The sequence below is a fragment of the Leptosomus discolor genome, chromosome 3, assembly GCF_034619465.1.
Source record: "Leptosomus discolor isolate bLepDis1 chromosome 3, bLepDis1.hap2, whole genome shotgun sequence".
Lineage (NCBI taxonomy): Eukaryota > Metazoa > Chordata > Aves > Leptosomiformes > Leptosomidae > Leptosomus > Leptosomus discolor.
The window spans coordinates 36,039,085-36,056,262 of NC_141393.1; the positions used below are offsets into that span (position 1 = coordinate 36,039,085).

Here is a 17,178-nt window from a genome sequence, read left to right on the forward strand (position 1 = left end):
ATTTTGGACCTTTCTTGGCCACGATACCACTGGGAGATTTAGAGGTTTGTAATTAAACCATTTCACATTACAAAAAGCAAATTTCCAGTAGGTCGCATGTTTACATAATTCTGAGGGACCAGTGTTTCTAAAGCACCTTGACTGTGTACCTTAAATCTGATGTCTTAAAAAAAAAAAAAAATCTCTTGGGTAACTATCTTATACTTGCTTCCGTGGGCAATTTCCTTTTGAAATTTATGAAATAAATATGATAGAATCAAATTTAGATTATATCTGTATGCCACTAAACAAAAAGCATCCTCCAGTTCATGTTGATTTTTTTCATCAAACTAGTAATTTGGATTAGAGATTAGATGAGATCAGATTTGTCTGTTCAACACCTATCTAGTCTGCCAATGTGGAAAGTGGTTTAAAGGACAGCTAGGGACAGCCAGAAGGGAAATAATTTTAAACAGTCTAATTTTCGGATTTTGTCTGTTCTGTTCACATACTACTGGTCTGAAATTAGCAAATACTACCTGAAACAGAAACAATAAACATCTTTACTGTTCAGTTCAGTGAACATACCTGAAGTATATTCATTAGTTGATGAGCCTATAGCTGTTGAGCTAAACTAACTTGACAAACTGCTATAAGAAATCTAGAAAAAATAGTCATTGAGTTAATAAAGTATGTGTTTTTCATTGTTGATTTTTTCAATAAATGTTAACAGTACTCTGTATAATTAGATGAAGGTGACTGTGATCTTTCTTGTAATAGTTTATTTAGTATGAAGAGTAAACTTTGCGGGACAGACTGCTAGTCAGTAGAATTAATTTTTAGTTTCAAGTGTTTCAGTTGCTTTATTTCTGGAAAAAGTTATGGTTGGGGTTTTGAACCTTCTCATTATGACAGTTTTGGAGACAGCACTTTTGAAAATCAGATTACTAATTTCTCTGTGTCCTCTGCTGGAGAGAACAATTACAAATATAAATTAGTAAAATATTTGGGTTGTTGAGATAAAAGCAACAAACACTCATAAACACATGAATGAATTTTGATTCTGGCCAGTGAAACCTTAGAATAAGCAAAACTTTTTTCTTCAAGCAAAATTCTTTATTAACTTGGCTTGTGAGGTAAATTAGAGCAGGCTGCAAGATATTAAAGCTATTTCCAGCAGTTTGGCATCTCATCAAAGGGGATATGGAAGAGAAATATATATATACAGAGAAGGTCAGAATAAGATTCTAGTAGCAAATGCAGTGTACATGAAATTGTAAATTGGAAGCGTAGACTAAGTAATTCTTGATAAACTTTTGTTGACTCCAGTAAAGCAACATTGAAGATTAGTTTGACCTTTCTTTCCTGCACATTCTAAATTAATACTTCCTGCAACGGGCTTTTTATGATATGTGCTTCCTTTTACTCTAAAATGCACTCCTCACAAAGCTATCGAAAACTGTGTCGAAAACTGCACAAATTAAGATTAATTTTTTAACATCTAGATCTAAATTGTATTGGAAATGAGCCACTCAAAACATTATTGGTAGTGCTTCTATTAAACTAAAAATTAATTACATTTTATAATTTTGTTTGTATTCGCTGTTTTATTCTGCAATATGGATTCATACAGTCCCTTAGAATTTTTTAGGGGGTTTTGTATTTGCCTCCTCAAAAGATCTGTGAAATATGCAAGGGTTCTGGAACATCTGGTAACTGTAGCTGAATGTTGTGCATGTTCTGATGATTGTTTGTATATCTATAGAGTGGTATGTAGTGGATTTTTTGGAGATTAGATTTTACTTAATTCATTATTTTAAAAATCTTCACTTAGAAGATTTTCACTTCACTTTTAATGAAATGAAACGAAAATTGTTGACTTTAAGATTTAAAATCCTGCTTTTTCCCTGCAGTATGAAAATAAGGTGAATGAAATGGAGAAAGAAAGGGGGGAAAAAAAAAGAGAAAAGACAGAATCTTTGCAAAACCAGTAGTTAAAGTATAAAATCATAGAATCATTTAGGTTGGAAAAGACCCTAAGTTAACTGTTAATCTAGCACTGCCAAGTCCACCACTAAACCATGTCCCTAAGCGCCACATCTGCACGTCCTTTCAGTACCTCCAGGAATGGTGACTCCACCACTTCCCTGGGCAGCCTGTTCCAGTGCTTTCAGTGAAGAAATTTTTCCTAATATCCCTTCTAAACTGCCCCTGGCACAACTTGGAGCCATTTCTTCTCATCCTACGTTCCATATCAATATCATACTGGTGTTTTAAGTGGGGAAAATACAAGACTGACATGTTTAAGGTGTTTAGCTGCTTCTTCTAGAGCCAGTCAGTCCCAGTTATCTCCTCTACCATTGCCTTCCGTTGACTCTGACTTCCTGGTAGCACCACTGCTGCTCTCAGCTAAACCACAGTTTCTAATCCTACTTTTTTGGCGGCTGCTAAAGCTGCAACATTCAGTTTAATATAAACTTTCTGCTTGCGTTCCTGTACTGATTTAGTATTGTAGCTTGCGTGTAAAATATAGATACTGATGATCCGAGCTACTGACGTCACAAGTTCAGTGACTGTGAACTGTTTCTTTTCTTGTAATTTGTTTTCTTCCCACGTGTCCCATTAATTTAATAACTTCCTACACATTATCAGTATTCTTATAAGGTAGTCACTGTGAATTTCTAAACAGTTTCATTTAACCATAAGCTGAGCTTTTGACCCAATTATTATTCCTATCATACCTCCATGTGCCACTAACTGCAGTTCATGAAGCAGTTAGTTACATACAAAGAGTTCATTTATATGAAGGTTCCTTTTCCTAATGACTTTTATTCAGCAAGCATCTAGATCACAATCTGTCTGCCTGTACTCAATACAATAGTTAAACGCACTTTTTTCCCTTTTCAAATATGCACACATTTTTCCACACAAAGCTGTTATAAATGAGGTTGTTTCAGGCAAGCCATGACCTTTAAAACTGATTTTAATGTGATTTTTATATATAGAAAAGATGAAGTATTCAATTTCAGGCTTCAAATAGCAAGCAGAAAATTTAACAAATATTTAATTATGCAGCAGAAATAATCAGATTTTACTCTAGGTATATTTAACCTAAAATATAATTTGTTATTCTGTAAACATATTGAGAAGATTAAACTCTGAGATCAGTTTTCCACTGATGAAGCACTAAGGACATAATGTTAAGCAACATTCCTTGCTTCAGTTGGCCCATTAAAAATCAAATCATTCTCATGCCCTGTAGCAGTTCTGGCTGGGATGGAGTTAACTTTTTTCATAGCAACCCATACAGTGCTGTGCTTTTTATTTATGCCCAAAACAGTGTTGATAACATACCAATGTTTTGCCTGTTGCTGAGCAGTGCTAATGCACTGTGAAGGCTTTCTCATTTTTTTTCCCCACTCTGTCCCTTCCCTGGCCCCAGTGAGTAGGTTCAGGGTGCGCAAGAAACTGCAAGGAGATGGAGGTGGGATAGCCAACCTGGACTGACCAAAGGGATATTCCATACCATGACATTGTGCTCAGCAATAAAAGGTCAGGGATAGGAGGAGGAAGGGGGGGACGTTCGTGGTTATGACACTTGTCTTCCCAAACAACCATTATGCATGCTGAGGCCCTGCTTTCTAGGAATTGGCTAAACGTCTGCAGGAGGAGCAGTGAATGAACTTGTCTTTTTGCTTTGCTTGCATGCATAGCTTTTTCTTTCTCTACTGGACAGTCATATCTTAATCCATGAGCCGTTGGACCTTCCTTCTATTTTCTCCCTGCCTGCAGGAGAGGGGAGGGAGTGAGTGGCAGGGGGGATTGGCTGAAGTCAAACCTTCCTTCTCACCCTTCCCAATAGCAGACTTCTTGCCTCTTGGGACTATTAGCCTTTACACCAGAGAGAGCAGTCTTTGCCATAAGAAGCAAATTAACCTTCCAATCACAGAATCGCAGAATGTTAGGGGTTGGAAGGGACCTCGAAAGATTATCTAGTCCAACCCCCTTGCCAGAGCAGGACCACCTAGAGTAGGTCACACAGAAACTAATAAATTGAATTTTTCTAGATTGAGCGTGATAAACCTTTTGCAAGGCAAGGCAAGTCTACACTGTCACTTTTAAACCTCGATATATTTTTGGTAAAGCACATCTGATGCTGCCGACTCAATACATTTTTGTTTTCAAAAATAAGGATGAGGATTTGTCTTATATTTTGTAAAATTTAGGGGGAAATGTGGTCATCTTCTGACTTAAGGATACCTTTCAGGAAAAAGTATGTGTAGTGCTTTTTGGCCCGCAGGTGAAAGTGTTGAGGAAAATGCAAGTGTTGTTGTCAAGCTCCTTATTCGACGGCCAGAGTGCTTTGGACCAGACCTTAGGGGAGAAGGAGGAAATGGTTTGCTGGCAGCTATGCAGGAAGCTATCAGGATCTCAGAGAATCCTACTCGTGACCTTCCCTCTCAGGCATATAAAAAAGAAGAGTAAGTAAATGTGAATGCTTGTTTGACAAATGATGATTTAATAGCTGGTTTAAGCATTCTTGCGCTATGTGGATGATAGGCCCTGTGGTGTAAGGCATTAGAGATTCACACCCACAAGCAGTTGTCGTGTAGAATTCATAAAGCAAAAGAGGAAGATGGAATGCTCATATAAAGTCAGTTATTACTGGTCAATTGCATGCTTACTCTAGAGATAAAAACCCTGCAACCCGGAGCCAGAGGAGCATAGTATATGTGATTAATAGTCTCCGAATCATGGACCTAGCTCCAGAGAGGAGCTATAAACTTACATTAGCAAAAATGCTCACTGGTATTGTTTACTTTGTAGTGATGAGGAGGAGGAGGAGATTGTGCATATGGGCAATGCAATCATGTCATTTTATTCAGCTCTCATTGATTTACTTGGACGCTGTGCACCAGAAATGCATGTAAGTTCATTTTGTCACTTGCTCAGAAAATGTAGGAGATTCGTAAACAGAACTGTACATGTCTAGCTAAACTGTTCTCTATTCAAAGGCTTCTTCCCTTCAGAAGGTGGACTTCATTGCATTTCTCGCTGTATCTAGACAGATGTCTTCCCTGGAAGCTGTTTATAAAAAATCATCTTTTGATTCCTTATGCTTTTTGATTTTTTTTTGAATTTTTATATGACTATAGAACCAAAGCAAAGATTAACTACTAGTGGTGCATGTTTATACTACTAAACAAATTTCTGAAACTGGTGCTTTACTGTTCTCTAGAAAGCCATAAAAATATTTTTCATGAGAATGTGATACAGAGCTGCTTTCGTGTGTACTGACTAAATATGGTGTCTACACCACATTAATACATGGAAGAATATGTAAAATAACTGTTTTGAATGTAGTGCCTGTGACATCCACATTCAAGACTTAGTTTTAGGTAGATTGACTTTGCTTGCCAGTATTTAAAATTCTTCAGTAGCATAAATCCATCTGAAAATGCAGTATGTATCTAAATACAACAAGAAGCAAGAAATTTGGCTTGTAGCCTGCCTACTTACTGTTACCAAAGCTATTAACTTTATTAGCTGTAAAGCTGTGTGTAGCTACCTGTTGCCAGAGAAAGTAGTTTCATGTTAAGAAAATTACTGGAAGAGATTTTCAGACACAGGTTGTGAATACCTGATTTCTGCTAGAAGTTGAAAGGAATTGGTCACCTTGTAGATGTTAATGCCTTTTGAAATTTTTACTGCATAGAAATAATCGAAAAATGCATAGATACATCAGACAGGTTTGCATCTGTTCATAGTATAAAGAGGCAAGCTCAAAACCTGGGACTGTAGGTTCTGTAAGTAACATGAGTCTTTTAGAAATTTTCAGTAGCATCACTTTATCTGATTGGTTTAAGAATCTTATCCATGTGGGGTTTTTTATAATATTGTGAAGTAGTGATACGATACCAAAATTAGGACAGATTCGAAAGTAGGATCAGTTGAAAAATCAGCAACTGCATGAGTGTGCTGGAATAAATTCAATATCTGTGCATTTTTTTTCCAGTGTTTGGAAAAAAAAATCATATTAATATCGTTACTAAATTTCTTAATTGATAAACTTTTTCTAACAGCTTATTCAAAGTGGAAAAGGGGAAGCTATTCGAATCAGGTCAATCCTTCGATCTCTAGTGCCAACTGAAGATTTGGTTGGGATTATAAGTATACCACTAAAGCTGTCAACAGTTAACAAAGGTAACTTCAATACTTTTATTAGACCAGTTCATCTTTTTGTAAAAATCTTTTGGCACATAAGCCTTCAGGTGTTCAGTTTTGTTAGAGTATGAGCAGAGAACTGTTCTTCAGATTTTAGTTAGACATGTATCAATTAGAGCTGCTTGAGTAAAACAGGTGCAGCAAAGAATGTAAGACACATAGGAAATACTATACAGGATCACCTAATGGGCCATCCATCCCAGTACTTTGTCTCCAGCACTAGCTGTAGAGATGCTGTCTCTTTAGGTGGGATGTGTAATCTTGGACTCTGTACTTCCACATCATCCAGTCATTTATTTAGAAGGATTAGCATGTACCTCCATGCCCGTTAATACCTGTTTCTGGACCCGGTGTCCAAGAACATATCTAATCCCTGTGGAATAATGTCTGTACCCACAAACTCCTGTGGCACTAAGTTGCAGAACTTCACCGTTTGTTACATAAAGAACTGATACTCTACTAATTTTAATTAACACCCTCAAATTGTAGTATTTTGGGATTTGGTGAATAGCAGGTCTTCATTCACCTTGTCAGATGCATCAGTCACTTTCTAAATCTCAGTTATATCCTTTCTCAGTCCTCATTTTGCCAAATTGAAGAATCTCAACTGTTCTTAGTCTCTCATCATAGCTGGTCCATTGCCTGAATCATTTTAGTTGCCCTCCTATGTACCTTCACTATCGCTGTTCTGCAGTCCTGTGATATGGAAAACAGCTGTGGGATGTACACAAGACATGAGCAGGTTGTACCCATAATACAGTTTGGTTTGTGTATTAATTTTCTACTTTATATAGCAGCAAAATTATAAGCTCTCACATTCTGAATAGCTCTTTCTGATGGTGCCCAGTATCTTGTTGACATATTTGATCACTGCTACATATTAAGCTGATGGTTTCATAGAATTTCAGTGATGACCTCAGGATCTCTGTAATGTCAGTTCCAAGCTCAGCATCATGTAGACATGTCTTACTTTTCTGCAGATGCAGTAGCTTAGAGTTCTCTGCATTGAAGTGTAGCGGTCTCTGCTTTGCCCACTCAGTTTTGTTAGTGATTTAACCATACAGAATAATTCTGTGTTGTATAAAGACTTTTAGGCTCCTTTGTTTGCCTCCTTCTCCAGGTCTCTGATGACTCAGTATAGAGTCCTGTTTGTACTTCCTTGATTAAAATGTCGCACATGAACAATGCATTTTAATTGTCTTTCCTGTTTCTTGGAACTGTGCTGTTTATCTCTTCCTGGCCTTTTCAGAGGAATTGAAAACCAGACATATTTGCTTTGGAATTGTCCTGATCTGAAGAAGGTTCTCCACACCTGTTGTCTTTCCTCAAATTTCTAGGTATTATGTTCCACTCTGACTTCTAATGTTCAATCCTAGAAGCCTGATTTCATTCTTAGTAAGGTGCAGGCTGTTTCTGTACTCATTCATCTTGTCCCCAAAGAATTCCCCCTTTTATAATCAATCTAACTAAATCCTTCTTCTCTACACCAATATTTCACCTGTCCTTTGCAACTCGGGATCTCTGCCAGCCTCCCACAAGGTCCTCCCATATAAGGTATAGCCAAGTTATCATGGAACCCTCTTACCCATCATGAAGCTACACAGCTTGGTACCTAATACAGCAAACTCCCACTTTTACTGCCTGCTTCTTCATATCCTTGGAAACCGTGTCTATCACAGGAGAACCTATGTGCAATGGGACACACTGACATAGGGTGGAGGAGTGGTTCTTAAGAGATTAGATCCTTCCTTCCCAGGCAGATACGTTCCTTCCCCAAGAATTATGTCCTCCTCAGTACCTCAAGGGAAGGCACTCTGGAGTCGAGGCTATGCTGCTGTGTTGCTGTAGGACCTATCTATTTCTCATACTTCTCTGATTCATCCGTTCTCACCTCTGGGGAATGAGACTACTCTCTGAAGACCCAAACATTGTGTCCTCTGTGCACACATAGGAAAACCTGAACCCAGGACATGACAAGGATCTGCTGCTCTCTCTGCATCAAACTGTGTAGCTCGCTAACTGTAGCTGGATCTCTACCTGTCATTGAGGTTGAAAATGAGTTTTTGTAAGTGGAACTAACAGCCAGCTTAACACTACCTGTTAAAGGGAAGTCAGTGAAGACTCTTGGATTTTCTCCCTCTTCACTCTGGAACTCAAAAATAATTCAAAATCAGAGTTCAGAGTGCAGAGGTGTATTGATGATGGTCTTCTTGCTTGTTATGTAACTGTTGATTCTTTCCTATAAGTGGTCAGCGTGGTAATCCACAAAATAACTTCCAAGATAACCATACAATCAGAAATTTTCTATAAAGCATAAATTCAACAGAGGATGAGGTTTTTATGGCATATGATCTCCATGTTTCCTGTTAATTTCTCTGTGTTCTATGGGCTATAAACTACCAGTCTGTCATTTTCTTCTAGGGCAAAATAACTTAGTCTCCTTCTGTTGTCCTTTCTGTTTCACAAGAATTGCCTGTTCCCCTTTACAGTCAGAGATGGTTTATCTGATACACAGTTAACTTCTGTGTTACTGTTGTCTTCCCCATGTTCTTTCTAGCCTAGTTTACATTAGACAAAAATTAGAATTCTTGACCTTCTTTGACTTTACAGTTACTGTATATTTTTAATATTTGCAGTAATATTTATCTTTAATTTTACCATATAAACATTCTCTGTAATAATAATGAAACAAGTGGAATGCTTTACCATCCATACTTATGCTTTCATTTAAGAGTTAAAGATTAATTAATTGCAAAATAATAGGATTTTTGAAATAATAAAAAGAGTATTCTTTTTCACCGTACAAGAAAACTGAACAGGAATATAATTTTCATTGAACATGTGATTTTACACATTAAATAAAGTGATTATAATGTCTTTCATTGTCTTGGTGTTTCATGTTTTATCAGTTATTTACTATTAAAAATTGCATTATATATTTGTGTAGATGGTACAGTAAATGAGCCAGACATGTCTGCAAATTTCTGTCCTGATCATAAAGCACCTATGGTACTTTTCTTGGACCGTGTCTATGGTATTAAGGACCAAAGCTTCCTCCTTCACCTACTGGAAGTTGGATTTTTACCAGATTTAAGAGCTTCTGCCTCTTTGGATACAGTAAGTATTTCGCTATGGAGTTTAGTTGCAGTGCCTGGGTCTGGTGGCTCTGTAAGTGTAAGAAATGGAATTTCAAGTCAAAACAGATTTAAAAAAAAAAAAAAAAGTAGTATAGGCTCACTGTAAACACAGTAATAATTCAGTTACTATTAATTTATAGTGCTTAAGTCTGATCATAAGCAGTCAGTACCACCTTTGAAGCAAGTATAATGCGGTTTAAAATCTTTTAATACAAGCCTCCATTAATTATACGGTAAGTACATTGGATATACTGTAATAGGCCTAATGATTACTTTTATTTCATGTGTGCTTCCAAGAATTACACTGAAAATTCATGTATATGTGTAGGTATGAAAAAATTGAGATGAAAGGTGCTGCTTAATGTTTTGTGTTTTCTGCCAACCTGTTTAAGAAAGAAGCTGCATATTCTTATTTGGTTCAGAGTGCAGTGCGGTCAGAGATAGGAGATAAGTGGATGACTTGGATTTTCTCAAGTTAAAAAAAAAAAATAGCTTTTATCCTCGTGCATACTGGGAATATCATGTCAGCACCCAGCTGCTAAGGGGACTTAAGGAGTATTTAGTTGTTATGTTTTATAGACTTCAAAAATAGTAAACTTTATTCCATATGATACTAACAATCATTTACTACTTCATGCAGGTTTCTCTAAGTACTACAGAGGCAGCTCTCGCACTAAATAGATATATTTGTTCAGCTGTGTTTCCATTGCTCAAAAGATGTGCTCCCCTGTTTTCTGGAACAGAGCATCACGCCTCTCTGGTTGACTCCATGCTTCACACAATATATAGGTTATCCAAGGGACGTTCTCTTACAAAAGCACAAAGAGACACTATTGAAGAATGCCTGCTTGCTATTTGCCAGTATGTATGATACCTGTGTACAAATTGATTTCTTTTGTGCAGTATATGTATTTTAATAATTTTTGTCTTTTTGTATAATGTAGAACCAAGATTATTTTATTCTTGCATGTAATAAATGATCAGAGTGTATGATAGGATTTTTTTTTTTTCCCTAAGGGAAAATAGATTTGTTTTTTCCATTATGTGTTATACAAGCTGTCATGCTGATATGAGCTTTATGATGATATGGGATAAATTCTGATTATTTGTAAAGACCAAAACCCCGGTAATTACCAAAAATGTTCTGGCAAGTCTAACAGTAAGTGATTGTTTGGGATATAAGGTATCAACGTGTTTGTATTTCTGACTGTGGTTTGAAGAACCTTGACAGTAGTTTAAAAAAAAAAAAAAAAAGAAAGAAAGAAAAAGAAAAAAGAAAAGCTACACCCCACTCTCCAAATCCTAAAACTGATCCTGAAACTGAACTGCACACTGATGCTATATCAAGAATTGAAATGTAGATGTGCTAGCTGAATCATAATTCTTGATCTTTGTCAGAAACTGTAGTGCAACTTGTCTGTGCAGTGGACTATGAAATTAGTAATGCAGTTCGCATTTTCAGTTTGTGCGTAGGGCTGGACTCAAGTCAAAAAGAGGTTATAGTAGAAATGGAAGAAGTTTGGAAAGGCCTAGCAAGAGGGATCAACATAAGAAATAATTTCGCTCCTTTGAACAGCTTAGTAGACCAGGCATCTTCAGCCTGAAAAAGTGATGACTGAGGGGAAGATACGAAAGGAGCATTTTTACATTGATTTTCAGCCTGTAGATCACTGAAATTAAATAGCTAGAAAAGAAATGCTGTGTAATTTATTTAGTCTTCCAGTTGAGATTTATTTCTTTTAAGAATAGTCATAATGTACTTCCCAGATCAGTTTGTTAGGACTGTTTTGTTGCTTTTCAGTGTCACATCAGAAACCATTCTGTTAGGATAATATTCTGTTTCTTTTGCTTAAGTTGTCCCCTCTGTGTATTCTGGAAAAAATCCAGCACCCTTCCCTCTGCTGTCATGTGGCACAATCATACATGTTGTCTGTTCACTTAAGAGAGTCCAGAAGTAGCACATCTTCCTGTGCTATATCCTCATCTATATATAGTAGATGAGGCATAGTGAGATTCCTTAAGCACCTACCCTTGGTTTTTGAAAATACTTCCAATGAGTTATTTGAATTACAGTATGCAAATTCATTTCAATTTTTTATTTCTTTTTCATTGGACTGTATGAATCTTACTAAAAACTTCTGGTATTTTTTTTTTAAATTACAGCCACTTACGTCCCTCTATGCTACAACAGCTGTTGAGAAGGCTAGTTTTTGATGTGCCCCTACTCAACGAATACTGTAAAATGCCTCTCAAGGTAAATACTTTCTGTATATGCATTCAGTGTAAAACTTACTTCACAATAGTCTGTTATTGTCATGTTTTTAAAAACAGAATGGAGCAGGGTGAAGCAATGTGAAATGACTTTTAAATTGAAAATAATGTTATTGTTTTATAAAGTCTTTCAAATTGAATATAATGATTAAAGGTTTTGTGAAATCTTGCCTAATGCAAACACTGTAGAGAAAGTTGATTATGCGACTGTTCGGTGAACTGTTGACTTTTTCACTGCTTCAGCAAAAGAGCATTTGAAAGTATAAAATTAAATGTTTGTGTTATCTTGCTATTTCTTCTGCTATATGAATTGTCTTAATTGTTGGTAGATGCATAGTACAGGATAAATTTTGAGTGAAGTCCACAGAGAATAAGATACAGGGAAGAGAATTCACCTTTTATTTTTGAGCAATCTTTAACTGAAGACATCCGTCATCTTGTTCTGTAAATAGAGAATTACAATTGTGAGATAATAAATAACTTTTATTTAGAATTTTTGTGTCAGGTTTGCCTCCTGTCTCTGTTGGGATAAAATGGCCTGCTCTTAGGTCTGTAGGTCTTTTTATGGCAGAATTGAAATTCTGTCATGCTCTGAAGCAGAGCTGCCAGATTCACAGGCGTGTTCTGGAGCATCAGTAATTTTGGAGCAAAAGTGTGGTGAACAGGGAGTGTTCGATTTGGGTTTTGTTATTACTAGTAGTAGTAGTAGTAGTAGTAGCAGCAGTGTTATTATTGTTATTATTTTCCTTTCCTAAACAAAATTGCAGGAAAAACTAAAATGTCAGGATTCTACTCTGATGCTAAAAGAAATTTTAGCATTTCCCATGGGATGGGAGTTTTTAGTTATAAAAAAAAAATCGGTAGAAATTTGAAATGATGTGGCAAGTGCACTAATAATCATACACGCTAACTCTGGTATGCTACAGATTGTCTGTACAATATTTCTTTCCAAAGGTTTTTCCAGAGATGAGCAGGCATGGCTCAAAGGGTGTACTGCAGGTGTCTTTTACAATGTTTTGAATAATACTGAGGCCATCAGCTACAAATTACAGAAGTAAAATCAATATGAATTTGTAAAACTTTTTACTAGAATCTATCATGTCCTGTTTTATACCCATTTCATTGTCTCCATTTTTATCCTGTGAGCTAATCTGTACTCAAACGGTGACAATTTTGTAATTTTGCTACTCACCATCATCACTCATCACTGTGAATCCCACAGCAGCAGCTGGGGACAATACAAGCTTTATACTTTGACAGCATGTGCTCTACTGCTCTCCCAAAAAGAAAAAGAAGGAAAAAAAGGACCATTTTTATGAGCCATTAGAAATTAAGAGACAGAAATAAATAGTAATACTCATGTAACTGTTTAAACAGATACTGGCAAATCACACTTCACTAACTAGTATGTTATTTTGTTAAATAACAATGTTTTACATGCATTTTTATTTTCTTGAAAATCTAGCTTCTCACAAATCACTATGAGCAGTGCTGGAAATATTATTGTCTGCCTTCAGGAATGGGAAGCTATGGAATTGCAGCAGAAGAAGAATTACATTTAACTGAAAAACTTTTCTGGGGAATATTTGATTCCTTGTCTCATAAGGTAATGACTGTAATTCACATTACAGTATGGGATGACTATAAAAGCATTGCAATGATAATTTGCCAAAAGTTGCAGAAAGTTACTATTTTAACAATTCTTTCACCTGATATGGGAGATATAGCAATGAATGCTTTTGATACAGTAACTTTCAAATGAAAAATTGAATGCTGAATCTTGAAAGATTCTCTCCAAACTAATGAAATGTCAGGTCTTTGTCTTGCTATACCCATATAGCCTTACACTAATGATGAGGCAGATTGCTTGCTGCACTAACAAGTCAGTGTTTGCTCCTCCTGTCTTAGCTCTGCTAACCTTTTAAAATACTTTTTACTGATATTAAATTAATTTTAAGAAATGTATGTATATGCTTGTTGAATTGTTGATGTATACACAGTAAATTTAGATTGTCTGTTTTCAAATATACACTTGTATTTTGTTAGTTTTCTGATTGATGCCCAGCTTAAGAAATACGATTCAGCATTCTTAGACATAAACATTGTTCCACTTTCCTGTTCCAGAATGTGATCGTGGGATTTTTCCACTTACTCATTTTTTCTCTGAGTAAGAAAAAGTTACATTTCTGATAGGAGAATGCCTTACTAAGTACTTTTTGTACTTGATTGGGCTCAAAAATCAGGTTCTTGCTATGGTACGATAACTAATTTTTTCATTGCGTCTCACTGAATTTATGTTTAATCAACAGATTTAGGTGATTGCTTCTCTAGGCATTCTGATTTATAGTATGGAAATTAGCATGGTCGCTGCATTTTTCTAAAATGGCTTTTCAAGCCTTATTTGTATTTCATTTTGGTGACATTTACCTCTCTCTTACTGCTGTCACAAGTGCAAAGAGTGTCAGGAGGGCCTGACACAATGAGATGTTTCCAATTAGTTTGTCTTAGCTTTTTACAGATAGATGAAGATGATGTGTTTCTGCCAATATTGGTGGCCCTCTATAATAGCATTTTCATTTTTCTGTAAATAGTTGGTAGTCCAATGAAAGGAGAGTTGTGTAGGTCTGCTGAGATCAGAACATTCTCCGTTGTTCTGTTTTCTACTAAGATATTTACAGGTTTGCTATTTTCATGGCTTCCAGCTATTCAATGGAAGCAACTTACCCTTCATTTCACTTATTTTGTTTGTGTCATACACACTAACGAACACTGCAACAGAAACAGAGGAAGTTAAAGGCTTTTAGGCCTTCTGCTTGCTGTGAGATAAACATGTAATTTGATCAGCAAGTATTTTCAACGGACCTTAAAAATTGTTCTTCAGCATTTTCTTGACACAAAGTGGCCCTTCAGATACGTAGAAGCATATAGTCTCTCTATTTCTAATAATGAAGTCAGTGTAAAATTTTTTTCCTGTAAATGCTTGATTGATGCCTGTGTCATAACATCAAAAAGATGCCTGTGCTATTTGATTAAAGCTTTATTAATTAATTATAATGGCATCAAACTCTTGCACTGTAGTGTTAATCAGTAGATCTTAAAGCCTTTTAAAGCTATATTATTATGCCCATTTTACAGATGAGGAATCTGTATGGAGATAGAGAAGTGATTTTGATTTTTTTTTTTTTTTTTTAATTTGTTTTCCCCCTAAGCATACTAAGAATGTTGTTTGAGAGCTGGAAGGAGAACCTTGGCCTACAGTGATCTGCTGCTTCTTCCTGTAGCACATGTTTTTTTTATAATCTACTGTGTAACAGTTGACCTTGAATATATTTCATGGCAAGTTACTGAGGATAGATTCTTCAAATGTAATTCCACCTTGTATTTTTATATATCAAGTACTTCTATGTTTTCTCCAGAGCTAAAATGACTATTTAGAAGAGCAGATGTGCTAGTTCACCTCATTGCAGGACAATTTTGAAAAATGAACTGACTCTGCTACAGTAAAATACAGTTTCCTTTAAGCAGCATGATTTAAACTGAAGTAGATTAGGGGAAAAGAGGGAGAAAGGACAATGGCTTCTGCAGTTAAGATAAGAATTAGTCATTTTAGAACTAAGAGTATTTTATAGATGATCATACTTCTATAACTAGACAGACAACCCTTGACCCTTCCTGTGTAGGCCTTAATAGTCCAATGAAAGCTTAAGAGTCATACTTGTATATATTTATACAAGTGTCAGCATACTCTTATGTTAATTTGAGCAGTCTTAAAAATGTATCAAGTTGATATCAAGAAAAATAGATGTCGTGCAGCAATAATCTTGGTCTATGCTTAATTTTTAAATGTGCTTTACTGTTTGCATCTTCTAATATTTGTACATATGGCTGCTTGGTTTTCACTAACATTTTGCATGTTTTTCTGTTGGATTTTCCAACCAGTTCCTATCTCTCCTGCAGAAGTATGATCCAGAGCTCTTTCGAATGGCTTTGCCTTGTCTAAGTGCTATAGCTGGTGCCTTGCCCCCTGATTATTTAGATACACGAATTAAGTCAACTTTGGAAAAACAGACTTCACTGGATCCAGAAGGAAATTTTGATCCCAAACCTGTCAGCACAGCAAAGTGAGTCATATAAATCATAGTGATTTCTTTTCCTTAAATATTTCTATACCATTCCTTGTTAGCTGTTTTTCTCCTCTGTAGGGAGAATTGACTGGTGACTAACTTTTTAATGATATTGGTATCTTTCAGAAGTAGTGTAGGGATTTTTGCTTCCTTCTGCCAAATCCTTCACTGCAACATATCCTCTTTACCAGCTATAAAACATATTCGTCTCAGCACTGTACAGATGTTAAATATTTCCACATTATATCTGCAGAGCACATAGTAAATTCTATACTTATTAAGTACCCTATTACCTAATAGTACAAATGTTTGGGATATGTACACCTGTGATATGTTGGATGCTGTCATTATTTAAAGTGTGCTTATGACAAGTGGTACAAGATCACCAGAATCTGGTAAGTGATTGAATTGGTCTGTAGTCTGATTTTTATAAAATCTTCACTTAGTTTTGAGAATTGATCTGTAGCAACCTCATAGAGCAAAATAAGCAGATCATGTGTGATGATTTATTAGAGACTTGGCCTTCTTAGTAATCTTGTGCTTTTAAAAAACACACTTCTAATATTTTTGTATTCAAGAACTGAGGATCAGTAGTTGATTCTTTCTATTAAAGTCATTATGCAATGTGAAACATCCATACTAATATTGTCCCATATTAAGAATTACCAAGAAAAATAACTGTAGGTTGTGGTGAAATAGGTTTCTTTTTCTTGTGATTTCAGTTACTAATAAGTATAACTGTTACGTATTTGAAGATTCCCTGTAAACGCCATTATAGCTCTACTTTGTTTTGTGCCAAATCTTCTAAAGAAAATGGAAATGCAAAGCCAAATGTCTTGCCTTCTGGAGGTGAAGCATTTTGATTAGTGCTATATGATACTGAGCTTTTTCTCATAAATCAGACTGTAGTACCTTATGGTTATATGACCATATTCCCCTTTGTTTACAGCCTTATACTTCCTGAAAAGTTGGAGTATATTGTCAGCAAGTATGCTGAACATTCCCATGATAAATGGGCCTTTGAAAAGGTAGGAATTATTTTAAGACTGGCAACTGTCAGAAAAGGGCTAGTAAATAATACCTGGGATGAATATTGAGAGAAAAACTGGACAGTTTAACTGATAGGCTCTTGTTCAGAGTGCGTTAATATCTGTATATTTCTTCAGGGATATGGGGAGAAACCTTTCCTCAGGAAAATGCAGTGAAATTTGTCACTTTTCCAAAGTGGCCAGAATTTATTAGGACAAAGATTTGAGGGCACTTGGTTTGGGTTTGGATTTTTTGTTTGGTTGGTTTGTTTGTTTGTTTTGGTTTGTTTTTAAGTAGGAATATATAGATCTTAGCTTCATTTTGCCTCGTAATGATGGTTTTTGACTGGGAGTCAGAGATTCAATTTTACTGCAGCAGCTCTGTAATCTAAGAAGGTACCTGAGAAGTCTAAT

At 35.9% G+C, this 17,178-nt stretch overlaps 1 protein-coding gene across 1 annotated transcript in view; it reads left to right on the top strand.

Annotated features, from left to right (window-relative positions):
- Positions 1 to 17,178, top strand: part of RYR3 (ryanodine receptor 3) — a 219,294-nt gene that overhangs the window by 124,775 nt on the left and 77,341 nt on the right. Inside the window, exons 45-53 of the mRNA XM_086462983.1 lie at positions 4,280 to 4,460; positions 4,807 to 4,906; positions 6,063 to 6,183; positions 9,152 to 9,321; positions 9,982 to 10,202; positions 11,505 to 11,595; positions 13,078 to 13,218; positions 15,552 to 15,733; positions 16,686 to 16,764. Coding sequence (XP_086319109.1) covers positions 4,280 to 4,460; positions 4,807 to 4,906; positions 6,063 to 6,183; positions 9,152 to 9,321; positions 9,982 to 10,202; positions 11,505 to 11,595; positions 13,078 to 13,218; positions 15,552 to 15,733; positions 16,686 to 16,764 — 1,286 coding nt within the window. The remainder of the gene's footprint in view (positions 1 to 4,279; positions 4,461 to 4,806; positions 4,907 to 6,062; positions 6,184 to 9,151; positions 9,322 to 9,981; positions 10,203 to 11,504; positions 11,596 to 13,077; positions 13,219 to 15,551; positions 15,734 to 16,685; positions 16,765 to 17,178) is intronic.